At 40.4% G+C, this 27,986-nt stretch overlaps 1 protein-coding gene and 1 long non-coding RNA gene across 13 annotated transcripts in view; one reads left to right on the top strand and one right to left on the bottom strand.

Moving 5' to 3' along the window:
- The window catches only part of RAPGEF4 (Rap guanine nucleotide exchange factor 4), a 301,768-nt gene that overhangs the window by 101,137 nt on the left and 172,645 nt on the right, over nt 1-27,986 (bottom strand). For all 12 annotated transcript variants that reach the window (XR_009351882.1, XR_009351885.1, XR_009351884.1 and 9 more), the window contains 2 exons: nt 21,871-21,943; nt 17,648-17,667 (listed from right to left, as the gene is read on the bottom strand). Coding sequence is in view for 9 of the 12 variants with exons in the window: in XM_059167024.1 (XP_059023007.1) it covers nt 17,648-17,667; nt 21,871-21,943 (93 nt within the window). In the remaining 3 variants the exon portion in view is untranslated. The remainder of the gene's footprint in view (nt 1-17,647; nt 17,668-21,870; nt 21,944-27,986) is intronic.
- On the top strand, nt 281-27,698 carry LOC131827089 (uncharacterized). The gene is made up of 3 exons (XR_009351886.1): nt 281-408; nt 1,439-1,610; nt 27,335-27,698. It is a non-coding gene; the product is annotated as an uncharacterized LOC131827089 (long non-coding RNA).

Consider the following 27,986-nt stretch of genomic DNA (forward strand, 5'->3'; position numbering starts at 1 on the left):
TTTGGACGTCTTGTCACACTATCTCTTGTAAGATGAAATGTTGGGTTGCACAAAGCAAAGCTACTCTAGCCCCTTGTTAAAGCTTTCATCCAGACTGAGGTTAATCAGTATAAGATCTAGTGATTAACAGGCTGTTTTTAGAGAAAACACCAAGTAGCTCGTTCCCGTCTGCTGCTGGTACAGAAAGCTCCAGATTCAGGAAGGGTTGTTTGCAACTATGAAATAGAACAGCCTAAGTGTGGGAACGTGGTCACGACTTGCTGTAGGGGGAACGCAGGCCTGTTCTGGGCACCCACCCAAGACAGTAAGAGAGGACTCCACAGCCTACCCGGTTTCTGGTCTCAATGTCTACCTGGCATTAGAAACACTACAAATCTCTGCTCGGTGCCGCTTAAAATTAAAGAAATGGTAGGCTGCATTTTAAAGATTTATTTATCTTAGAGACAGAGTGTGGGGCAGGGAAGGGCAGAGCGGGAGAGAGAGTCTCAAGCAGTCCTCCTGCTTAGCAGGGAGACTACAGGGGCTCCATCTCAGACCCTGAGATCGTGACCTGAGCCAAAATCAAGAATCAGACGCTTAACCAACTGAGCCTACCCAGGCGCCCTCGTAGACTGCATTTTACAGTAAATCTCTTCTGAGTAAAGCCTGAAAGTTTCATTCTTTTTTTTTTTTTTTAATTTAAAGATTTTATTTATTTATTTGACACACACAGAGAGAGAGAGCAATCACAAATAGACAGAGACGCAGGCAGAGAGAGACGGGGGAAGCAGGCTCCCTGCTGAGCAGAGAGCCCAATGCGGGACTCGATCCCAGGACCCTGGGATCATGACCTGAGCTGAAGGCAGAGGCTTAACCCACTGAGCCACCCAGGCGCCCATGAAAGTTTCATTCTTTTTACACAGTGGGGGACCCTCCAGAATGCAGAGGAGGGTGTAGTAGCAGGAAAGGAAGGAAGGAAGGAAGGAAGGGTACAGCCTCAGCTGTTCACATGTTTTTGCAAGAAGTGAGGGAAACACTCTGCATGTGATTTAATCCTGTACTAAATTATCTTATTTCAAAACTGCAAGTCAAATGTCCTGGGTGGTTCATTATGCCTGAACACACCATAAACAACTGATCTGTTATTAGTTGGTAGTATCATTGCTTTTTCTTACTTAGACAGCCATTTTGAGAATTAGTTCTCTCTAATTATCATTAGCAGTTTAAGCCTCGGTGATCTTACAGTATTTTTTAAAAAGGAGCCCATAGGAAATCTTCGTGAAGGTATAGAGCAGAGAAAACACTGAGACTCTACAGTTCATATGCAAAATGTTCTCAGGATATAAAAGTAATCACAAACTGGGGTGAAGGACAAGATAATGAAAGTGGGTTTCTTTTCTGACTTGGGGTTGTGGGGTAAGGGAAGCTGTTCCATTCTTTTCTCTTCTTATCTGCTTAGGGTCCTCCAGAATAGGAGCCTAGTAAAGAAGAGAAAGAAGGAAGGTTTGTAGCTTCATCCTACAAGAGACTACTCCAATCTCAGGGGAAGATAAGAACAAGTATTTATTGAATGCTATGTGCTCAGTGCTTCATGTGAATTACCTTTCTGCAAGGGAGGTCATATGGTAATAGTAAATTTGTTTGTTTGTTTGTTTGTTTTTTAAGTTGTTACCCATATCCCTACCCACTTCCCCTCTAGTAACCATCAGTTTGTTCTCTATAGTTAAGAATCTGTTTCTTGGTTTTCTTTTCTCTCTTTATCTCTCTTTTTTCCCCCTTTGCTTGCTGTTTTATTCCTTAAATTCCACATATGAGTGAAATCACATGGTATTGTGTTTCTCTGACTGCCTTATGAAATCTTGCCAATTGCACCAACAGGGATGGAGCTGGAGAATATTAGCCTATGTAAAATAAATCAGTCACATGAATTATCTTACGGAATACTCACAATGTCCCTCTGAAGAAGGTACTCTTAACATTCCCATTTCACAGATAACGAAACTGAGGCTAAGGGCCATATGACCAGCAGGTGGGCAGTTCTGGTAAATAAACCTTCTGGTTAGCCACCACCCTTACTGCCTTGTGGGGGAAATGCCCTTGCCCATCTGCCCCATAAAGTATGCTGATTTTTAAAAAGAGCCAATCTTGATCATGTAGCTTTTCTATTTAAAACATGTAATGGCTCCCTATTCTTCTTGGAACAAATCCAGACTTCCTAATGCTGTTTAAAATCTTCTTCATACTTTTGCCTCTTCCCTTTCTCTCCAGCTTCATTTCCACCATTCTCCCCCTTGCTCCTGTTGCTGAGCATGTTTTCCAATCCCTCAAATACACCAAAACTCTTCCATTTTGGGGGTTTTGCCCAATCCACTTTCTCTGCTTTAGCATGCATTCTTTTCCTTTTTCCTGACTTCCTCATACTTTCATCTCAGCAAGATGTGCCAGACCCACTATTAGGTGCTGGAATAGCTGTGAGCTGGTCCTAGAAGTGACAACTGAGCCCTTGAAATGTGACTAGTCTGACTTTGGATGTGAGTGTGAAACACTTGCTGAAATGAACTATCAAACCATCCAAAAATATGGAATCTTAAATATATGCTGCGAAGTGAAAGAGGCCAGGCTGAAAAGACTACCTACTATATCATGCCATTTATTTGGCTTTCTGAAAAAGGTAAAATTATAGAGAGAATAAACAAATTAGTGATAGCCATGGCTTCGGATATGGAGTGATGGACAGGGAAAGCATGGGCGACTATTCTATAGGATACATAATACTATGCATTTGTCAAAACCCACAGAACTTTACAGCACATGGAGTAAAACAATATATGCAGGGTAAAAAAAAAAAATCATTAGGAAGTTAGGAATCCCAGGATGGAATGCAGACTGTGACAAAAAGAATTTGATGATCATAAAAATGCATGACATAATCTCACTGAAGGGAGTGGGGTGAGGGAGGTGGGGAAGGTGTTGACTTAAATCATTTCAAAATGACTGGATTATGTAAAACTAAATGCAAAACACTCTGTATATGAGCACTCTATTCTAGTTGATAAAGTATGTTTTTCATGGGTTACAGGTAATCAGTCTAAAACCACTATACATATATGCTGGAATTAGACAAATAGATGGCAGAGAGTTTGGGTCAAATTTCTCACTGTTGCAGTGGGAAGTACAGATAGGCAAGGACTGATCCATGTGCTAATGGATTAGAATTAGAGAAATGAGTGTGAACTCATGAGTAGCTAGATATAGGTACACATACAAATATTTAAAAATTTGTGTATATGCACAGGTTAGTAAACCCTATTTCCTTGGCGTCTCAGTTGAAGGGATATAAAAACAATGGCATCTCAGTAGCAACAAGCACACCTACCACCCAGATCTTGGTTTCTAATACCATTCTTCAATAAAAGGAACCAAAAATCTTTGGCACAATGGCAGTTGCCAAGATGGGGCAAGGAATATACAAGCATCTAGTTGTGTCAGGAAGTAAGGAAGTGCCTAAAATCACAAAATGAAACAAAACACAATCATGGGAGTATGTTAAGGAAACACAGGAGCCAATCAAAAGATCTCCTAATTGCCAAAACTGAAAAAATCTGAGAAACAAAATAAGTATAGAAATATAGTAGTAATGGATTATAACCCAAAGTATAAAATAGATACTCATGAGGCCAAACTGATACAAATAAATAACGGAATGACTTACTTAATTAAGTAATGTGAGAGGAGAAACAAATCTTCCATGCAGAACAATTCCAAATAATTGATGTTGGTGTTCACTATCAAGGAGGTAGTATATAATTTCTTATACTACAGTGTGGGCTGTTCACGGTGATTTCCTTCAAAAGATTTCAGTATGGAAATGGGTTGGGAGGAGAGTGACTTTACACTGGAGAAATTGGGAAAATACTACTTTAACCAGGTAATCAAAGTCAATGGTAAATCAAATTGATAGCATGTATTCTTAATATGACATGATGAAAATGGACTATATCTCTGTGGTCTTTCCCCAAAAATCCGTAATCCGAGTCTAATCTGAAAAAAATATCGGACAAATCCCAGCTGAGGGACGTTCTCTAAAATGCCTGGTCATTATTCCTCAAATCTGTCAGAGTCATCAACAGCAAGGAAAATCTGAGAGACCATAGCATCCAAAAAGAGCCCAAGGAGACATCATCACTAAATGTAAAGTGGTATCTGGGATGGGATCCCGGAACAGAAAAAGGACACCACATAAAACAAAGGAGAGGGGCGCCTGGGTGACTCAGTCTGTTATGTGTCTGTCTTTGGCTCAGGGCATGATCCCAGGGGTCCTGGGACTGAGCCCCACTGTTGGCTCCCTGCTCAGCCGGGAGCTTGCTTTTCCCTCTCCCCCTCCCCCTGCTTGTGTTCCTTCTCTTTCTGTCTCTCTCTTTCTGTCAAATAAATAAAATCTTAAAAAAAAAAAAAAGAGGGAGATATGTAAACAATGGACTTCAGCTAACATTAATGTAACAATATTGGTTCATTAGAAAATGCTTAAAGATTGAAAACTGTCAACCCATAATTCTCTATCCAGTGAAAATATCCTTTAGGAATGAAGGTAAAATAAAGACATTCTCAGATGAAGGAAAATTTAGGAGAATTAATATCCACCAGACCTGTTCTATAAGAATTTCTAAAGGAAGTTCTTCAGACAGAAGGGAAATAATACCAGAGGGAATCTTAGAACATCAAAAATGAAGGAAGAACAACAGCAAGATAACTAAAAATAATTCCAGAAACGGGAAGGGGATGGTGTGAAACCTAACCTTGACAAGATATAGATAACTGGAAAAAATAAATCATTTGCAGAGTAAATTCATTCCCAATATGGTTGAGACAATGTTAGATAATAAAATTTGCTAAAAAACTTGACTAAAAAAAGTAGACTATGAAACTACGCAGTGTGAACTGAATTTTGTTTCTATATGTATATTTGTTTCTGTATGTTAAATATAGAAACACACAGAGCTCTGGCTGGTGGCATCCATGGGAGATTTTTAAAAATACATTTATGTTTCCAAATATTCAACATAAGCATTATTACATTTATGATCAGTGAAAGATAACCATTATTTTAAAAATTCACTCTTTCACTAGACTTCATTTGAGACTCTTGGCATAAACATTTCCTTTTAGGCACACAATATAAGCCTCAATGAATCATCTGAATGTAAATTTGGCTCATATGATTTAAGGAGTTAAAATCAAATAGATAGAAAAAAGGAAGAATCCTTGTAATATTCTAGGACGAATGGGATTGCTTATGTCATCTACTGGTTCAGAACCCACATCTAAGTAGCTCAAAAGACTTAACAAGATCAAATCTTGTTAATTTCCACACCATACATGTTAAGAAGACAGTGAAAAAGAAATTATGCTTCTGACTGAATGGAATGCATGGAATTTCTAAAGCACAATGCTCATTGCAATCAAAGCTATTGCAAGATGTGATGTCAACATTATTCTCGTAAGTGCTTCTGTCCTATTTCTTCATAAACAAGGGATGAAGACTAACCCCAAATGAGATATTGATTGCATTATGTTGTTATCTGAGTACACTAAAGGAAGAGGACTGATTTCTTAGCAGTCAGCTGAATGTGCCTCCCTGAGAGGGAGAGGTGAACAGCTACCATTTCCTGTTCCCTCTTCTTCTGGGCACAGACCTTCACCCCATCTTCAGACCCGAGCCCACAGTGGTATCTCACCCACACTGCTCAGAGTCGGGGTAAAGGGCCGCCTCACCTACACTACTAGATCAGTCAGTGTCTTTCTCCAAGGTTTTCTAACTATAGCTGCGGGGAAAGAACTAGGGACCAGTGGAGGCCATGTTTCCAGGCTTGGGGAGAAGCAGAAAGAAGTAGAGCCCTTGGCTTCTATTAGCAGAGGGCCAGCTCCACACTTGTGCCTCTCATGGACTAGGGATGTGAGTCCTCAACTTGCCCTCTTGTTTGTTTTTGAGGTGGCTTGATGTGGATTTCTGTTACCTGTAGTTCACCTAGTCCGGAGTTACACAGTAATTTAGTTACTACATTCTTGTGAAGAGGGAGAATGTTGGGGGGTGAATAATGAAACATTTTTTCGGAAATCCTTTGTGTTCCAGTGACATGGCTCTTAGAATGCTCAGAGGATTTTAGCCTTAATTCCCATCTCTCTCAGTACTCCATTCTAATATAATTACATGTTTACCTATTTTTCTCCTAAGCTGTTTAGGCTGTTGGGCTGTTTTGGTCTTTGAAGTCAAGAATTAGTTTTATTGGATTTCATTTCTGTAGAGCCAAAGCATGTGCCTGCATGGCACATAGTAGGCACTTACTAAATGTTAGTTGATTTTAAAAGGATTGCACAAAATATGATCATTTTCCTCCTATTATGGCATTATTTCAATCCTTCAAGCTTTAGTAATTGGATATTTGTGGCTAGGCTGATAAAATTAATTTATTTAAGAAAAAGGGGGTTATTAACTCATTTAGTAGTATAAGAAACTATAAAAAGAGAATGATTAAACTAATTAAGAAAACAAATTGTTTCAGGAAGGCCATAGCCATTTAAAATCACTGATTCATATAGAAATAATTTGTGGGCTCAGTTACAAATAACATCCCTCTACCTATTCATTATATTAGGTCCCTGAGGATGTCTATTAAGCGATGCTTTGTTAGCTTGATTCATTTACTATTTGTACTTGATATAGCCCATAAATCAACCTTTTATTAATTTGAAAGGTGATATATGCTGTTGTACACAGAGTTTACTTACACACATAAATTCTCCTAAAATCTACAAAATATAACAGAGGGGGGAAGATGAACTTAATAAAACCCTTACTAATTTTTGCCTCATTATTTTTATTTTTTTAAGATACATTCTAATTTTATTCATGCCCCAGGCACATGTTACTCAGTATAAATACTCAACATCTAATCTCATTTTCACTCTCTGATGTTTATTATCATTAACTATTGACTGGACAGAGGAACACAACAAAAGCCTACCTATAATCCTGCATGCTTTCTAGTGACAGTGACTTTCAAACTGGATCTCCAAGACCCCTCTGTCCTCAGCTTTCCCTGTTGGAGTTGTTGGTGACTGCATACTTCCACATGGTCAGATCCTAAACCCTGAAGTCATCCTTAACTCCTCTCCTTCTCTCTCACCTCGTGGTTAATCCATCACTCTTATTTTCACAATCTATCCAGAATGCAACACTTCCCACAGCCCTCCTGTGACTACTCCACCATCTCTCTCTCCAGGAGGTACCACCCTAGCTGCCTAGGAGTCAAAGAATTCAGTGCCCTTGCTATGTAAAACTATTTCCTTTTCATCTACTGATTTATATGAATGATCTTTCCCAGTGCTACATATATAATATCCATGACGAAGAACACAATTAGTTAAATTTATTGCAGATAGATAACGAACTCGTTTTTTTAAAAAGCATCCAAGTCATTCAATGAAGCATTTCCAATAATAATTTACCTTAATATTTAATAATTTTTTATAAAAATATAAAAAAATTAGTTTTGACAGTTGTGTACAACTACTGTCATAACTCAAGCCAGAAGAAATATTTTAATAGATAATTAGAGTCATAAGAAATTTCAAAACCCTTAAATTTAAACGTATATACTTCTTTTTGATACATGAAAGTGTAAGAGGGTAATCAATAAGAAACTTTCAGTCATAAAAATGCATTACAACATGGAGGTGCCTTTTAATCCCTGACAGCTCACACTGGGACAGCTGATATGAAGAAAAATTATCTTCTTATTTTAAGACACTGTTACATGTGAGCCTTTGTTACCATGATTGAATCTGTATATTAACTAACACATTGAGACAATTAAAAAGTAACCTTGTCTGGAACAAAAAATATTACAATAGGATAAAATTCTGTGGAGTGAACAGAGCAGGAATATGATTTAAAGGAGAAAAAGAAATAATATAATATTACTAACTGCTAAAAAAGAATGTGGTCATAGTTTTTCAAAATGGTAAGTAGCAGATTGGCTCCTACAAAGACTAATGCTGGTCTAATACACAGGCAGCATTCTACAAAAACTTGCTACCTAATAGAATCACTTCTTGGGAAAATCTGTTTGATGTACAGGATTGGCACTCAGTATCTTTCTATGGACTTACAGACCAGATACCTCTTTTTTTAAGAAAGTCAAGTTTCAACAATATCACATATTGGATGAGGAGACATAAATGGGTGAGTGCATGAATTGGATACTTTGACTAATTTGGAGGCTTCCAAGTGCTAGTCATCTTACAAAAGAAAATAATATTTACTGTTCATATTATCACTTTCACTTTCATCCAAACATTACATGCGACACAACTAAAACTTCAGCTCTCAGGTTAGACGTGCAGAAACACCGGTATGGCCACCAGAGGGAGCCCAAGTGTTTTTCTGATTAAACCAGCCAGCACTGAGAGAAAACACAAAGCCTAAGGGAAGGGGGGGAGGTTGGGCAGAAGACCCACCATTACCTGTTTCAGTCACTTAAAATAATTTCTTGTTGAATGACAGAGCTATTTTTGCATTTATATTGCAAATGCCTTTATGAGGCAGTCTTACATTGCAATGCTTTCATACTTTGAGCGGAAGAATTGGTGAAACATATTTAAAAACCTCACATACCCTAAAACTAGAAGGTCCAGGATAGGCGGCCGTGAAAACATCCATGATGCTCTGCTGTGTCCCCCAAACAGGCCAGGCCTCTTCTCCAGCTTATCTTCATTTTCCTGTTCTTAGTCTATCCTGGTCCATCTTTGTAGTCAACTCTGGGTGTGGTTTCCTCACTTTGTTTGGAACCAGGCTATCAAGTTACAGCACTGAGTGAGCACTTGGTGTGACATGGGAATTTTTCATCCTCCTGGCTGAGCCAAATTATATGGACATTAAAATGAATGACTTTCCATTTGGCATCCTGAAGTCTTCCTAGAACTGAGCATTGGACTAAGTCCTAACAGGATTCAAGAGGACCTCTATAATGCTTCCCCAGAACCCAAGCTCCCCTTGGGGTGCCTGGATGGCTCAGTTGGTTGGGCGTCCCACCCGTGATTTCAGCTTGGGTCATGATCTCAGGGTCGTGAGACGGAGCCCTGCTTGGATCTCTATACTCAGGGTGAAGTTTGCCTGGGATCCTCTCTCCCCCTCTCCCCCTCCCCTGTTGCACTACCTAAATAAATAAATTAATTAGTGAATATGTGAACAAATAAAATCTTAAAAACAAAACAAAACAAAACCAAATCAGAACCTACTGCCAACCTCAGGGATCTCCTATCCAGGCTGGAGAGATGAGGGCCGAGACGACAGACCAGGGTGTGATCTTGTTTAGAATCAAACTCCAGGGAAACTTAATCTGTTTTAGATTTGAGCGCTATGGAGTTTTGGAATTTTCCGCCTGCCTTATCTTATTTGATCTCCCAACAATTCTTTTACTGTGGTAGGTCAGGGATCACCATGTTCTTGATGAGGAAACCAGGTCATGGAGGTAAGGGACGTATTTGTGTCCTGTCGCAGGCTGTCAAGTGTCAGGGACAGAAACTTAGGCACTTTTGGGGACACAGACTAAAACAATGACTAAGTACTAATTCAGTCCTACCAATGTCTTCTGAGATAAAAAATTATCACCTTCCTTTTCCCTCACGTTACAAGTAAGTGAAAGGCAGCACATTAATTTAATGACTTAGCACTTGTTTTACCCAGTATTTTCATGGTATGCTTTCCTATGTTATTTTTTCATGTCCAGATGGGATAATTTTATGATGTATGCAAATAAATTAACACAAACAAATTAAATTCCACAAGGTTAGGTCCTCTGCTGAATGCTGCTAGATTTAACATGCTTATTAATGCCTTGAAAACGGACTCAAAAGCATTCTTAATAATTTTGACAATGATACCCAACTGGCTGGGGATGGCTGGCCCTTTGGAGAAGTGGAATAAAATTTAAAATGACCTCAACAAGTGAAAAAGATAAAAAGACAAAATTCAATGGAAAGCCCTGCAGAGAGATCCACTCAAGAGAAGGGTGTGTGTGCATGGGGCAGGGGGCGAAATGGGATGAACAAAAGAGAACCACAGAAATGTGGGAGCATTGACTGGGCAATTAAGCAGAAAGGAGCTGGAGGTCCGAGTGACCAATGGGCTCTAAAGACATTAGCAATCTAGATCTGTCATTTTTAAAAGAGAAGGCATGGTACTGGGAGGTACAAATGCAGGGAAAACGAATTCAAACTAATTCCCCATCTACAATTTTAAAAAGATCAAGTTTTAGAGTTAAAAAAAAATATATATGATGTTTTGTTAGGTTCCCAAAATACTCGGAGCTTGGAAGCCGGGTTTTGAGAACCTTGAAAAGGATCGTACAAAATATAGCTTTTAAAATAATGAAAAGTTTTTTTATTTTAGATCTGATGAAATTAGCCTTGAAAGAGAAAATTCTTGTACTCTGTTCCTTTATTTATGCAATACTCTTGGCCTGGAATATCCTTTCCCTTTCACCTGGGTAACGTCTCCTTTCCATCAGGAGTGCACACAGGCATTGCTGCTTCTGCGAGGCCTGCTCTGAACTCCTCCGCATCTCCCCAAGGAGAATCCCACAAACTCCGCCATGTGTCTCCTCTGAGTATATACCAGGTACTTAGCACTGGCTAAGCACTTGGGATAAATCTTTTCATTAGTCCTTCTGGAAGCCCCCTAGGGTAAGACACTACGGTCACTTCCGCTCTGTAGAGGGAACGGGAAGAGTAAGCTTAACTACCGTGTCTACCTTCCTGGGGTGAGTAAGTGGCAGAGTTGGGACTGTAACTCAGCTGAAGAACTCCGGAGCTTAACTGCTTGTCCCACACTCTCCCGACCACGTGTGCCCATGACTTGTCCTTACACGCTTGTGTCCACATGTCTGCCTCTGTCCAGGGGCTCTAACTCCTTGAAGGAAACAACCAAGCTTTCTTTATTTTCGTGGCACCACAAGGGGCTTGGGATCGATCACTACATGTTTGTTAAATTAAAGATTTTCAACCAAACAGATGGTATGTTTCTGTGGGTATTTTTGAGTCATTCTTTAAAGGAAAATAAAAAATAAAGCTAAATTCAAGTGAACAGAGTTTAAACACTTAAAAAAACTGGCAATAAGAATTCTGAACAATGCTAGATCATATTAGCAAAGGTGGTTTTATCATTTCGTTTTCTGGAAATTTTGAAGAATGAAAACAGTTAAATATATATGCCTACATACATACCTATGTATGTGTTTATATATGTATGTGAATATGTGCATCTCTATCACTTATCTACCTTCAAAGTAATTTTTTTGAAAGGTAAAGAGAATGACCACAGGATATTTTAATATCTATTGCCTCAGGGGAGGCTATCTGACACAGAACTGTTATTAGAAAAGAAACCAAATCCTAAATGACACATAGTCACTCTATTAATTTATCCAACCTGAGAATGCTACAGATCGCTCTCCTAAACAGAAGACATACTTTGCAAATAATTTGGTTCCAATTTCTCAAAAGAAGAACAATAAAAATTCAGATACATCAAACATAAATGATACCATCTAATTTATTCTCACCGTCAATTGAGATAACATGCCAGCAGCCCCAAGTTACTGGTGATGAGCATAATTGCCTGCAGCACAGGATAAAATATTTCTGGAGACAGCAATCTACTCTCCCATGACTTTGAAATCAGCACTCTTGTACATTACCATTAACATGACATTGTGTTCCTTGCCCCTGCTACCTAGTGGAACTAATTCTCAGCAGCAGGGCCCCGTGGGGAGCGGCCTCATCTCAAGGCCGTGTCATTTTTTCAAGAGAGCAGAGAAGAAGCTGTTGGTTAGGGAGACGGGGGAATCTCGTTTCTTCTATTATCACTATTTTTAACAATTAAGCACTCCTGGGTTCTCCACGGTATTTTGTGGAAGTCAAATTCTGATTACACAGAAACCTGAGAGGAGGTACGGACCCCCAGCTGGGTAAAACAAGGAAAAACTCATGCAATCCTAGAAAACCACCAGCATTGCGACAGTGAAAAGTTCTACTCCATTAAAAACAAAACAAAACAAAACAAAAAAAACCCTAAAAACTGTAGAGAAACCGAAAGGAGAGCACTGAAATAATCAGCAAGTGTAATTCATAATCTCAGGAAAGTAATTCTAAAATATACTAACGAACCAGCACCCCAGGACAGCCCAAGATGTGCCATGTCGCCCCCCAAACTCAGAGTAAGCAGGCCTTGGGAACACTGCCGGTAACATTCAGATGCAACAAACACATGGCTTAACTGATACCAGAGGGATGAGGTTTTTAGGCTGTTACCCACATTTACTATTCACTATTTAGATTAAGGGCAACTATGCCTCATCTTAAATATTCAATCACTGCACCACTGCAGGAGCTAGAGAGAGAGAGAGAGATGGCACCATCAGCTTTGTAATAGAGCAGAGGAACAGATGGAACAAAAAAGCAGGAAGAGACTCAGCAAGGGCATTCTGCCCTATAAAATACATAGCTCACAAACACAAAAACAAACATTTCTTCAGAGACTAAGAGCTGATGTTGTCCTTGGCACCTTCGACATTAAGTTGCTGGTGTTCTCCAGGACGTGGGGTGGGGTAAATGTGGGCTCACCCAGCTACGTGTTCCCATAGGCCGGCTCAAGAAATGAGTGTTTATACTCCCCACACCGGGAGGGACCGAGCCAGCAACACTGCAAAATCTAATCTTCACCTGGGCTGTAAGCAGTGTGTCCTTTAAAAGCAAAATGAGAAAGCAACTCACTTCTCTACATTGATTTTGTATCCTGGTGGGTATTGTGGAGGGCACGTATTGCATGGAGCAGTGGATGTGCTGCATAAACAATAAATTTTGGAACACTGAAAAGAAATAAAATTCAAAAACAAAACAAAACCAAAAAAAAACAAAAACAAAATGAGCAGGCTTAGGATTTTTCTGTCCTTCACAGTTGGTTGGTTTGCCCTTGTCTGTTGAGGTTCCCGCCTTCGGCCGGTTACAGACGCACTGGAAGAGCACTCCTAGCTAACTGTCCTCGCGCTGGAGCAGACGGGATCAGCCGCGGGTTGTAAACCTGTGAACTCCGGCCAAGATGTCTTGATAAGCTCTGGACGCGTTATCAATCATGTTTTAAAAGCAGGATTTTAAGAACTGTTTCCCAGAAACTGTTGGTTTGAATTCAGTAGGTGTTCTAAAGCTGGAGTTAAAAGGTTTTACAGGGTTTTTATGGGTTTCACTAAGTTTTTTTTATTTTATTTTATTTTTTAAAGATTTTACTTATTTATTTGACAGAGAGAGATCACAAGTAGGCAGAGAGGCAGGCAGAGAGAGAGAGAGGAGGAACAGGCTCCCTGCTGAGCAGAGAGCCCGATGCGGTACTCGATCCCAGGACCCTGAGATCATGACCTGAGCCGAAGGCAGCAGCTTAACACACTGAGCCACCCAGGCGCCCCAAGTTTTTTTATTTTAAGTTTGTTTGAGGATGCACAATTTCCGTTTCCTTCATCTGGCCCAGAATTATAGCTAGTGCATAATAGTAAAATAAGATATTGTTATTTAATAGGTAGGAAAAGTTTTAATTTGTTTTCTTTAACCTTAAAAAAGAGTAGCAATAAATGTTATTATATTCCCTGGAAGTGCCTAACGTTCCTAACCTTTTGACACTAATAGTTACTCTCTTCTTATTCTCCTATTGTCCTTTCCATAATGAGAACTTTCCAGCTGTGTAAATTATTTCCTCCCCATCTGCCATTTAAAGTCTGTGTCTTTATAATAATTTCTAAAAATTCTTCTTTATATAAATGACCCATGATTTTTAAAGGTTTGACAAACTGCTGATTTCAGTCATCTTAAAATAAGACCTACCAAATAGTTTTACAAGACTCCTGAGCTTGCCCATTACTAATTGGTAGCACCCAGTTCTTCCAGTACTTAGGAAACCTTAGAGTTCTGAATTGATGATAAGATTTTACTCAAATTCCAGATAGTTAACATGCAGTGTAATGTTAGTTTCCATAGTACAATATAGGGATTCAACACTTCCATGCAATATCCGGTGCAATCACAGCCAGTGCCCTCCTCAGTCCCCATCACCTCTTTGACCCATCCTCGCACTCACCTCCCCTCTGGGACTCATCAGTTTTTCTTTAGGAGTTAAGAGTCTGTTTTTTGGTCTCTCTCTCTCTCTCGTTTTCCCTTTATTTCTTTTGTTTTTTAAATTATACATACAAGGGAAATCACATTTGTCTTTCTCTGACTGACTTGTTTTGGTTATTATACACTTTAGCTCCAACCATGTTGCAAACAGCAAGATTTCATTCTCTTTTACAGCTGAGTAATATTCCAGCACGTGTGTATGTGTGTGTGTGTGTGTGTGTGTGTGTATACACACACCATATCTTCTTTATGCATTCATCAGTCCATGGACACTTGGGATTTTTCCATAATTGATTGAATTGCTGGATCAACTAGTGTTTTACGATGGGAAGGTACTCTTCCACACTTAGTAGGAACCTCACTAATCACACTGTCAGTGCTATAACTGCCTTAAAAAATGGGGACCTCAACTGATCCTTTTGGAAACTAGATGTTTATAAATATGGAAATGGGATTATTTTGTAATATATTCCTGAGCCTATTTTCTGGCTCTTTCTACACTGAGGAAGAAAAGGATAAACTTCTAAAACTACGTAACTCCATAGCAATCGTCTGTCAAAAGGATGAAGCACAACAGGAATAAAATCTACAGAAGTAGCAGAAAATCATAGACTAGCTCATTTTGCCAAAGGGCCACTGTAACATTCAACTAGGAAGCTTTCTTGTAATTGTGATTTTTAGCATCTGTGTTAAACATGGTCATCTGATAAGGCATATACAGAAGACGGAAAAAACACAACTGGAACACACCAAAGAGAATAATTTCTTTTGTACAACCAACAGCCCCAAACACTCATAACGTTATCAAAATAGTCTACTTACTTTATTGTTGCAATGGTCATTTTTCTAATATTTTACCCATTAGTTTATAGGTTCCAGTATCCTGTGTCATATCAAGCTAAATGATGTCTCTATCAATTACAGCAAGTAGTAAACAAAATAATGTAGCAAGTTAACTGCCAGCCCATTTGTTTCTACACAAGCGCAATTTATGAACAAGAAAGAAAGTTCCTTTTTTGTAAGGTGAGGCTGCATCTGGAAATAAAACAGAGCTGGCAAGGCAGTTAAACCCCACTTACTGATGCCTGCATATTTGGTTAAAAGTTAAACATGGTGATTAACGAAATCAAAGGTAGGAGCTGGAGAGGAGAATATATTCTCTCCACAAAGAAGCTGTTTGGACACTGAAACAATAGTCTAAGTGCTTTTATTTCAGTCCACAGGCATATTATTGCTATTTAGAAACATAAAGGGAATATAAGATTTCCCAGCATGTAGTTAAAGAAGGTAAAGGATAAAAGAAATCATCATAACACAACTTGTCTCTTATAAAGGAAAAATTCCAATTAACACCCACTTTAAGGCTCTTAGGCTTCTTTTTATCTTTCTAGAGCTTCAACTCTATTCTCGAAAGTCTTTCATCTCATTTGCTTTACTTTGACTGATGGCATTGGAGAGCTTTCTTAATAGCTCATGGTGATATTACATCCATGCTATTTGCGGAGAGAGAAAGAGGGTGCTTTTCTGTTTGCTAGAGAATTTGACATAGAATGAATGACCCAAACAAATACAAATGAACATATATAATGAATAATATAGGGGAGACAGCCTGGCCTGCCCCCTAAATCTTACAGGGCAACATGCTAACAACTCAATATATCTAACTTCCCATAAACTTCAAATTCCTATTTTTGTTACAAAGTGAGCCTCAGGATGACAGCTGGTAGGCCTCTGCTCAGAACATTGTGCCTGTTGTCCCTCTGTGGGGAGGTCTAATCTAAAGGTCATGAGGGACCTAAGAGAGACAGAGCTTCCTTTTGAAGCCTAGAACATTTTAGACGTCCTAGGGCTTGGCCATTCTGTGTGTGCCTTCCACATCGCTGATGGTTCCTTGATGAGGAAGCACCAGGCTCTTTCATCCTCTTTCCTTGGCTAGTGATCCATGTATTATTTGTTTTGGAGTGCTTTGGGACATCCGTATCCAAAATCATGGCAGGATGAGTCTGTTACTATAGACTTTAAGCTTTGTCTTTCTTTGAACCTGATTATCTAGAGCTTTGTTCAACATATAGACATTTTTTTTTTTAAATGGCAAAAGATCAATGGAAAAGTTCATTGAAGAAAGGTATTTTGAGGAAAACCATAAACAAGAGGATAGTTACTTCATAAAAGGGTACGACATTTTTCAGAGGAGGAAAGATCTCGAGAAAATGATACAGATCTTGACAAGATAATAATTACAGTAATAGTCTTAACATTTATGAGCTCTGTTGGACTAGTCTCTATGCTTTCCACAGATTATCCCATTCAATATTTATAATGGCCACTTAGGTGGTCATGACTAACATCCACAATTAAAGATGAGGCAAGGATGTTTCAAGGAGCCAAGTCGCTTATGAGGTCCCATAGCCTAGAACTGAAATCGTCTGCCCGAACCAAGCCACGTGAAATTTTGGTATAACATTCATAGTGACATTGCTGGGTCTGGAACCCAAATTTGTGATGGTACAACAGTGGGCCAGAATCTCAGTAGGCCCTTGAAGCCAACATTATGGAAAGGAGACCTAAGGAAAACCAGAGTTTGATCTCTGAAAAGGGATACAGAAATAATCTGAATTGAATGAAATCAGTATCTCTGTCCACAGACACAGGACTAAAAGCAGGGAAAGGAAAATAGAACATTCTGTAATGATTCTGTAATGTTGCCACTTGGGTACAGCAATAGAGGAACATAATGAAAGGGGACGCATCTGAGAGCCACCAAGCACCGCTTCAAATCAGTCACCATATACTCTTCCACCATTAACCCTTCTAGGTTGTTGAGTAAATTAAGATTCCAGTTAATATATAATTCATATTCTTATTTGCATGCAAAGCCGATGCCACTACACCACTACCATCCTTGGAATCTGCACTCGGTACTGGTTCTTGGTGAAAAGTTTGTCCTACACCTACTCTCTTACCTGACTGCCCTTAACGATTAGAGCAATTACTTATTTTAGCTTCCATAGGGAAATACTGACTTTCATGCAGCTTGGATACATTATCAAATCAACGGAACCCGTATTTCATATCTCGTATTCCCACTGAGGAAAAACAATGAATTTTTTTATGTTATTAAAGCAATGATTTGCTCACTTGCTTGTTTACATCATGGGAAAAAGAAAAACCCTTAGTATTTGTACTCTTTGCCCCTAGAATAACCTTTCTGCAGACTAGTTAACATCAAGGACATGTGACGACCATGTCAGAGCAGTTGACCTTCTCCCCCCTCATATTTCAATGGGACTCACCAAGATGCCAGAATAAGATTAGACAAATATTTATTGCTCTGTTGAATGTGGATGCAGAGCTCTCTGTACTGGTAGGGTTACCATGATTATTATTATTATTATTTTTTTTACCTTAGGACAGTTTTTAGAGGCTAGGCAGAGAGAGTGCTACTCACGTTCTCCTTGTCAGGAATCCCTAGAGGAAGAAAAAGAGAGAGAAAGAGCATGAATTTTAAGATTAATCTGTAAAATGGAGCTGAAGTCCTTTGCTGAATCAAACAAAGTAAAATTCGGGTGTTTCTAATTTGTGTTTCCATCAAAACTTACATAATGCTGCTTAGAAAAATAGCAGCACCCACCAAAATTTGCACATAAGTAAATGAATGAATCAGGAGCAGGGCTGTGTGCCAGACAACAAAATCTCATGCTTATTTTGTTTTTCTACCATATGCTTTACTTTGCCAGAGGTAAAAATCCATCTCTGATTCATTTACACCATGCAAACAACTAATTCCTCTATGCTGGGCACAGAACACTCAGAATTTGGAACAGACATGTCAACTCTTAAGTGGCACATACCGTATTTTTTATATTTCAGACCACCTCACCATGCTCCAGGCTGTAAACCTAGCTTTAAGCCCTACATAAAAACCACCAGAACACAACTTCCATTTGGGGCAAAGCAAATTCCTGCTTCTCTGAAGTCAGATCTGAGCCTGGCTGGGTCTGTTTCCAGGGGTGTCCCAGTTTTCTCAGTGAGAAAGTTCACCATTCATCCATTTATGCATTTGTTCATTCATTTATGAACATACTGTGAGCTACAGGCAGGCCCTGGTCCTTTGTACTTCCTTTGGGGCTGTTGACTCTGACGAACATGATCAGGGTGGCCACACAGGAAGGCCCACAGCCCCATAGAGCTTAATGCCTCCAGCGCAGTGGGCTAAGTGGCTTTCCACCGAGAAACGGAACCACAGGTGGTTTGTCTGTATGGCTCACCCTCAGGGTAGTTTGAAGTGGTTTGTGACATAAAAATAAAGTAGCTCCAAATTCTGAGTTAACAGCACATTCTGTGTTTAATAATGGGGTACACAAGATGTATACTACTGGCTTTAGAAGAATTGAATGCCCATTTTAATAGACAGTAGTATAATACATAGAAAGGGTAAGAATGGAAGAGACTATCTGGAAACATTCCCTAGTTAAAGTCTGACTCCCACACTGGGATAGTCCCAGGACATAAAAATCCTAGGCAGGAAGCAGGGTGACAGACAGAATCTTAATGGGCAGGTTCGCCATCATTTCCCAAATCTGTCAGAAGCAGTAAGGGTGGCCTAATATCAGCACTCTGAAACTTTGAGTCCCAGCCATCCGTCCATTATTTGATCCACTTGGTCAACAACCATTTGAAAAGACCAGAGTTGATTGTATGAGGAGATACAGAGTGTAACAGAAGCTTCCTTTCTAGGAGTTTCAATAAGATAAATACATAGCACAAATCACCATATCTGAGTGGCTGGAGATTAGGATATTTACAGAGAAATAACACTGAAAAGATGATTTGGGGATATGCAGGAACTTGAATGTTGGGGTAAGGCATTAGCAGTCTTGGAATTTCACCTTTCATGGTAGGCAATGTGCAATCGTTAAAATGTTTCGAGCAACAGAGTGATAGGACCAGAAAAAAGCTGGGGAGGGGTCTGTTCAAAATGAAAAGACACTTAAAACATAAAAATCAGATGCAAGAGCATGGTCCTCAAGGTGCAGTTTGAGCAAAGACATTCAGAGGAGAAAATCGGAGTATGGACTCAGTAGATGATGTGATTAAGGAAAGTCAGATCAGTTATATCAGGTGTGATAATGGTGTTAGGGTTGTGTATGGAAAAGTCTTTATTTTCAAAACTATCTGCTGAAGTATTTGCGGTGAAATGTGTGTATGTGAGTAGAAGAAGGAAATAAGGCAAATATAAAAATTAAAATATTAGTGCATATTGTTATTAATAAACAAATCAGATTTAAGTATTAAAATACTAATGGTAATTAAAGTGATGAAGACACGGATGTTAACTCTGTCATTCTGTATGTTTGAAATTTTTCACAATACAAAGTAAATTTAAAAAGTTCTGTCTAAGTCAGGTATAAGTCAGGTGTAGGATAGACCAAAGGTGAAATACTGAAGACTCAGCCAGCTGAGTCATTCTTGTCCTCAGGTCAGGAGTGATGAGGCCTTTGGCCAAGTGGCTGCAGAAGGAACAGAAAGGAAAAACATGAACCCTGCAAAGGAAGGAGCAAAGGACCAGATGGGTGATTAGCCTCAGTGCATGGAGGTGACATAAGGAAGGACTCTAAAAAGGTTAAGGTTTAGGGACTCTTGGGTGGCTCAGTTGGTTAAACATCTGCCTTTGGCTTAGGTCATGATCCTGGGGTCCTAGAATCAAGCACCACATCAGGCTCCCTGCTCAGCGGGGAGCCTCCTTCTTCCTCTCTCCTGCCACTCCCCCTGCTTGTGCTTCCTCACTCCCTCTCTCTTTCTCTCTGACAGATAAAGAAATAAAATCTTTAAAAAAAACATAAAATGGTTGAGGTTTAGAGGCTGTTATGGGAGAAGAACAGTACAGGTAGGAATCGAAATGTGGCTTTCAGGAGGAGGGATGGGCTTTGTGGGAATAAGGATGTGTTCTGTTGTTGACACTGTGAATTTAAGAGACCAGCAGAACATCCAGGCGGAAAGAGAACCAGCAGTCTTCTGGAAAGCTTGGCTGCCATGGGAAGAATCAAACAGAGGTATTGGTTCAGGAAGTTTGTATCCACTGTAAGAAAGGATGGTCATGGGGAAAGTATAACAGCCAAGACTGGACTCTTGGATAATACCTAAACTGACAGGAAGAGGTACTTTGGAAGAAACCAAACACATGTGGCCAGAGAGATACCAGAAAACCAGGATAAGGCTGCGGGGTGGAGCCTGGGAACTCAGAAAGAAGGGAGCCTGCACATGGAAAGTCATACTCAAAGTCAGAGAGATGGGGAATGGTAATGACAGAGCCTGGCACTGGTTGGTCACTGGAGTCTTTAGATGGTTTGAGTCAAGACGTATAGGGCAGAAGCCAGAGTTGGAGGGGTTAAGAGTGACCAGTGGTGAGGAAATAATAGCTAACACCACAGTGGTGCTCACTCCATGCCTGGCACCCTCTAAACACTTGACATGCTTGGCTTCCTTCAATCCTCACAACAATCTTGTGATGAAACCGAGGCACAGAGAAGTCAAGTGCCTTGCCTGAGGTCACACAGATAGAAGACAGCACAGCTGGGCTTTCAAGTCAAGGACTCTTCATGAGCTGGTCATCCTTACATCAACCAGGAAAGAAAAATCAAGAACATGGGAGGGAAGGAAAGGAAGAAAGGAAGGGAAAGGAAAGGAAAGGAACGGAAAGGGAGACCTGTCTTCCTCCCGCCCCCCCACCCCACCCCAAGGACGGAAGAGAAACTGAGAGAGAGAGGCCAGAGGCTACACAGAAGCTATAACTTAAAGGGCAGTGAACGTGAGGAAGCTCACTTATGATCTTGTAGAGAGGGGGGTCACCTTGGAGTGACAAGCCTGGCAATGAGTGGGAACTAGGGGAACTAGAGAGAAGATCTGAAGGGGGACTCTTACTCAGAAGAGTCCTGGTGTGGAGGCACTGCCTGGTTAGCTCATCACAGTGTCTAACCGCTCCAAAACCCTCAGCACTGGGTATCCTGCTATGCATATACATCCAAGAGCGCAAAACAGGGACTCGGCAACAAGCAAGACTCAGGGCCAGTCAGGAGCGCTAAAAAGATGCTCTCAACACACTTGAACAGAGAGACTCAGGACACAGGATTTCTTTGAATCGAGTGGGCAGCCATGAGAAAGGGATATCACAGAGGAAAACTTCCTGTCTTTTATGATCAGTGAGAGACTGGTCACATAAAAGGCCTGGAGTGAGAGGAGGCCATGATGTGTGAAGAATCAATAACGGCTCGCCCTGCTTTTCTCCTTGACCAAAAGCATCCAAATAGCAAGAGGTTGCGCTTTCAGGTGTCTGGATGTGACTGAGACAAATACATTTCATAAATCCCATTTTTAAAATAGACAGAACCACTAGATTTCAACATAAAACGAAGAGATTCTGAGAAAGCATTTTAAGTATGAAGTTCCAACTGGTATCAGAGCATCCTTCCCTCAATCAGCAAGGACCACAAAATAATACCATGTGAACAATTTTTTAAAAATAACTCAAGTGTGGGCTGGCAGGTCTGTTTATCCACAGAAGAGTCTGGAGACTTACTCTGTCAAACTGGTGTAGGGCATAATTTTTGTCACACGAAAACACATACCACACGACAAATTTTTAGATACAAAATGTTCACATTTTTCACTTACTGTCATTGTTAGAGCCCGTTTCCATAACACCATAAGGAGGAGCCAGAAGTCCTGCCATGTACTGTCGATATTTCTGAAAGACAAGATTGTAAACTCAGCACACAGAGATTTACTCACTTGGAGCACTCGTTTATTTACACGCTAAAAAGCCAAAACACTGGGTGTCAGGAAGCCTCTGACTCTAGTATTTGCAAAGCCATCAAATGTGGTCTGTGCTCTGAAATAAAGACGCTCTGTTATAAGGGGTCTTGGTGGATAAGACTGGAAGGGCCCCCTGCCTCTGCCCAGGGAGGGGATCATACGCCAGCCAGTTCATTTAGGTACTCGTGACTGACGAACCCGATTGCGTGGGATTTTTTCCTCTCCCTTTACCTCTTGCCCTGCTTTTCACTCTGGCAAACACATGCTCGGGTTTTTGTGGAAGGCAGAGACACTTGGTTTTTATAGATGCAGATACAAATAATTGTGCTGCCTTCTTAATAGGTGAATGGTACTGAATCAGCTTTCTTTCAGAGGAAAAAGAAATGCATCTCTGGAAGATGTCTGTTTTGAAAGAAGCTGATTCGCTTCCATTTAACTAGTTCCTTTTACACTGACACCTGCCCGTTATGTGACCTCTAAAGAACTTTTGGTCTGTTGTCAAATAGAATGGTTTGACTTCATTTAGAACTATTTGGATTCCTCTGAATTGTATCCGCCTGATTTTTGGTTCAGGCCTGCCTTAAAACCTGGGGCTCAGCGATCTCTAGTAGCCCCCAAAGTCTGTGCTGTGTTGAAGGGATGAGGCTTGGGGAGCATAAAGCCATCTAGAGCTTCCAGCGAGAGAGGGGTGACATTTACGAAGAATGCAAAATGGATATTAGACATCCTGTCTCCCCAGGTAATAAACACAGCCTCCTCCCCTCTTAGAATGAAAGCCAGGCAATTTTATTTATTGCATGGTGTCATGTATATTTATGGTATCTAATTATGATGACACATAAGTGTTAAATGGAATCAAAAGAATCAACACTCTGAAATGTGCTTGCGGGTTACACAGGCGTCAGCAGAAATGCCTCATCTGTAGCAATGGGCAGCTGGTGACATGCAGTGTTTGAGCAAACATCTGGCCCATTTGGTAGATTTGAATGGTGTTTGTAATGTAACATTGACGGTTCCTCAAAAGAGTTTTCTTCTAGTAAAGATGGGACTAGCTTTTTTTTCCCCTTCTAATCCTTTTTTCTTCCATTCTGAGGCAACTATACTAACACCTGCATGCAAACATTAAAATTCATGATTTTCCCCGCCTCTGAGTTAACTAATCACTCAAACATACCCACAGGACTAATCTATCACCCTGAATTCCTGACATTTCCTTTGATAGCTTCCTAGTTGTGACTTTCTTCTTTCTATGACAACATCTCTTCTTCCTCACGAGAGAGCACTGATTAAGCACATTACTGGGCATGATGTCATGCCGGACTCTGAACAAAGCAGGCTCGTAAAAGCAGATGGGGATTGGGATGTGTTCTGAGAAGGTTTCTTGACCCCCCCTACAGCCTTTTGAGTTCTTACTATTAGCAACTCCTTACACCAGGCTTTTAAAAGAAATAACCTGTGTTAAATTAAAGAAGCAATTTTGGTTTGCTAGGAAATGTTTTGGATGGGGTGAGTGTCCTTTGTCTCAGGAACCCCAATGCCAGTAGCCATCACCTCCACAGAAGCACCTCCCTGCCCTTTAAATGAATGGGCCTTTGCCTTTCTTTAGTTCTGTAGCAATTGGTTCGTTGTTCGTCCATGGAGTGCTGCATCAGGGCTGCTGTTCTGGGAACAGAAAATAGAGCAGCCCTTAGGCAAGCAGAAGGTGGGCCAGATTTTAGGACAGGTATGTACTGAACACCTACTATGTGCAGGCAATGTCCTAGGCACTGGGCTTGTTGCTGAGAACAAGCAGACAGGCCCTTTGCACTTATTAACTATTTCTGCAGCGGAGAGCACCAAGGTTTGCACATAATGGGAACTTGATACTTACCTGTTGAGTTTTACAATTTTTATGGAGAAGATTAAACATGTATAAAAGCAGATATCACCTCACACCAGTCAGAATGGCTAAAATCAACAAGTCAGGAAATGACAGATGCTGGCGAGGATGCGGAGAAAGGGGAACCCCCCTACACTGTTGGTGGGAATGCAAGCTGGTGCAGCCACTCTGGAAAACAGCATGGAGGTTCCTCAAAATGTTGAAAATAGAACTGCCCTATGACCCAGCAATTGCACTACTGGGTATTTACCCTAAAGATACAAACGTAGTGATCCGAAGGGGCACGTGCACCCGAATGTTTATAGCAGCAATGTCCACAATAGCCAAACTATGGAAAGAACCTAGATGTCCATCAACAGATGAATGGATCAAGAAGATGTGGTATATATACACAATGGAATACTATGCAGCCATCAAAAGAAATGAAATCTTGCCATTTGTGACAACATGGATGGAACTAGAGCATATCATGCTTAGCGAAATAAGTCAAGCAGAGAAAGACAACTATCATATGATCTCCCTGATATGAGGAAGTGGTGATGCAACATGGGGGCTTAAGTGGGTAGGAGAAGAATCAATGAAACAAGATGGGATTGGGAGGGAGACAAACCATAAGTGACTCTTCATCTTACAAAACAAACTGAGGGTTGCTGGGGGAAGGGGGGTTGAGAGAAGGGGGGTGGGATTATGGACATTGTGGGGGTATGTGCTTTGGTGAGTGCTGTGAAGAGTGTAAACCTGGCGATTCACAGACCTGTACCCCTGGGGATAAAAATATATGTTTATAAAAAATAAAAAATAAAAAATAAAAAAAAGCAGAATAAGGCCTACCTCATGTCCAGCCTCAAAAATTATGAACTCATGACCAAATGTTTTTCCCTCTACACTACTATCCACCTGCCCTTTCTGGGATTATTCCATAAATATTTCAGTAGTTATCTCTAAAAGGCAAAGACTCTTTTTCCCCCAAACAAAATTACAATATGACTATCACAACTAAGAAATGTAACATTTCCATAATTTCCATTTGATGTTTCAGCAGAATAACTTCTGGTATAGGGGAGATTGCAAAAACAGTGTTGAAATTTTAATAGCTATAAATAGGGTGCTTGGTTGGCTCAGTTGGTTAAGCTTGATTTCAGCTTAGTCATAATCTCGGAGTTGTGGGATCGAGCCCTGTATTGGGCTCTGCACTCAGCAGGGAGTCTGCCTGAATTCTCTTAGTCCTTTGCCCCTCCCCCCACCATGGGCACACATGTGCATGCACACACTCCCTTTCTCTCTACAATAAATAAATAAATAAATAATAAATAATAATAATAATAAATAAATCTTTCAAAAACATTTAATACCTATAAATTTGAAATTGATGGGACAGTTTTAAGAAAACATTCACTAAAACAGGAAAATTGATTTCTTATGTAGCACCATACAGAGCATCCTATATTAATTAGGATAAATAAGCTAACTGAAATAAAACCGATATCAGATAATTGGGATTCCTAAATAAGTTGCATACTGCTTGATCTTTGGGCAGTATCTCTTCTTCCAAATGCCAGTTAAAAAGCAGTCTATAAAAGAATACATCATATGAAAAATGCAGAAGCTCATTCATGACAGAAAGGCTTATTAAAACTATAATGTAAAGTCATTTCTCACTTGTCAAATCCAGTAAATCCAAAAATTTACTAACACACAGCTGGTTATCTCGTACATTGCTTCTGGGAGTGTAAAATGAGACCACCTCGGTGGAAGGTAATTTGCAAGTATCCCCCATCACATTTAATGTCTGTTCCCTTTGACTGAGCAAAGAACCTCCCTTGGGGTTCCTGAAATACCTGAATGCACATGCCAACATGCGTATCTGTCTCTAACAGCAAACAAAACAACAGCAACATCAAACAGGAGATAACTCAAATGGCCACAAGTGGATGGCACCCAGGCTACTTCCAGATGAAGAGATGATGTTGGACAATTATGCAGCCGTGGATGAAGGAGCACTACCTGCTGACATGGAATGATCTCCACATTATGTCATGACATTTTAAAAAAGGCAAACCACACACTATATGTAGAGTAGGTTACCATTCTGTGGGGACAAAAGAATCAATGTGTGTATGTGAATATTCATAAAGATTTGTAAATGCATAGATTATCTCTGGACACATACACAAGATAGTTGTAGCAAAGACTGCCTCTGGGGAAGAGATCTAGGTGGCTGAGGATCTCTGAGGGAGAGAGACTTAGTTGTCCCTGTCCATCACCCACTGTGTGGCCTGCCTGGGGCTGGACTGGTGACATTGCCTCGCGGTGGCATTCAGTGTCAATCATCAGAATGTGGTTGGCCCGGCAACACGGAATGATGATGGCAATAGAATGAGCAGACAGCCCTTCTCTCTTGAATGATGGAGGTGGGAATAATTCCCTTTGGCCATAAAATCCTCCAGAGTGGGAGAATTGGGGGATTAGATACTGGGCTGCTTTGTAATAGTGTTTATTGGTGCTACAGTGATTAATTGAAAAATGAGAGATGACTGATTAGTAAAACTAGATTGTGGAGTGGTTCATATCTTCATCAAAGTTTAAAAGCCACTCCAAGCTTTCTGAGAAATAGAATAAAACCAAAAGGAACTCACCAAGGCTCCCATATGAAAGTCAGCACAAGGCCAGCTTTAACTGGAGTCAGCAGATTTTCAGAGGCGACCCAGAACATTTTCATGGTGGTTATGCAATGTCACTCCCACATGCCTCCCACACCTGGGCTGAGGGGGCGTGCAGTGATCTGACTGAGTCCCTTGACCATGTCCTCCTTGGGGCCCTGGTTGACTTCTCCATGCAAAGCCCTTTCCTGCATCCCAATGCATCCTAACACATCAATAGTTTAAATGGCCTCATTCAACCTTTTAAATATCACCAATATGTACCTGGGAAAGAGCTAGGCTTTTAGCTGCCACAGATACTTCTCCTCACCGTGGAAGGCCCCTGGCAGGAGGCCTCTTCACCATTCCCATTCCCTAACCCTCCAGAACCTCTAGAGTGGTTAAGAAATCAGTTCACATGACAAGAAAACCACAAGGGCCTTCAAGGGACCTTGAAGAATTTGGTAGACTTCATTCTTAAGGTCTACTCCTGGCTTTGTCCCTAGTCAGCTGGGTCAACTCAGACAAGTCTTCTGAGCTCTCTGACTTTAATCTCCCCATCCATAAAATGGGTGCTCTGAATGAGGTCCAAGGCTCCTTGGGCAGAACTCTGGGCTTCATGGTGGACCCTCAGGCAAGGGCACCATGCACGCAGAACCTCTGCCCCTACGGCAACTAGAGTGTCTTCCCTTCTAACTGGTTTATAAATTAGAGTTCCAAGAGCAAATTCATCCGAAAGATGACATTTGCTTCTAAAAAATAAAGTTTACAAATCACAAGGTCTAATCCCTGAACTTCTTGCCAGACAGATGTCACTCAAAGATCTCCATGAAGAATCAACAAAGACCAATCTAGGATTTGTCTACAAAGGAATAAGGATTCTACTCTCTGTTAGAAAGACTTCTGTGATTGAGAATTGACCAAGCAACAGGTTGCTCTATACCTGGAAGGTTTCTCAGAGAATTTAACTGAGACGTACCACAGTGCAATGCTAACCTTCTCCAACTGAGGTGTGGGGATCCCTGGAGTGGCACCCAGCAGCTCAGAAGGGGACACGAGAGGGGTTAACAGAAGGTCTTCCTGGAGCTTAAATTTTATTTTATGTCAAGTAGTTTAAAGGATTACTTTTTTACTTTCATATTATGGAGTAGAAAGCTAAATTTGCATAAATTTTAAAGATTAAAGCATGAGACTTCAAAGAAATTTTGAGCTTGCTGCTGGCTACTTCTAGCTACAAAGGGTCTAGACCCCAGGCAGGATGTATTGATTTCCTCTGCATTTGGAGAACTTTAGTGGAAAAAACCAAGAACCTCTGATGCTATGAAAAGTGTGCAGACATCCAAACCTCACAAGAACAGGGTCTTAAATCTGATCCTACCATTTGCTACCTGTGTGAACTTGAGTACATTGGTCACCTCAGTTTTCTAGATAAAAAATCCCATCTTTCAGAACCGTTG

This window comes from Mustela lutreola, chromosome 3 (assembly GCF_030435805.1).
Source record: "Mustela lutreola isolate mMusLut2 chromosome 3, mMusLut2.pri, whole genome shotgun sequence".
Taxonomy (NCBI): domain Eukaryota; kingdom Metazoa; phylum Chordata; class Mammalia; order Carnivora; family Mustelidae; genus Mustela; species Mustela lutreola.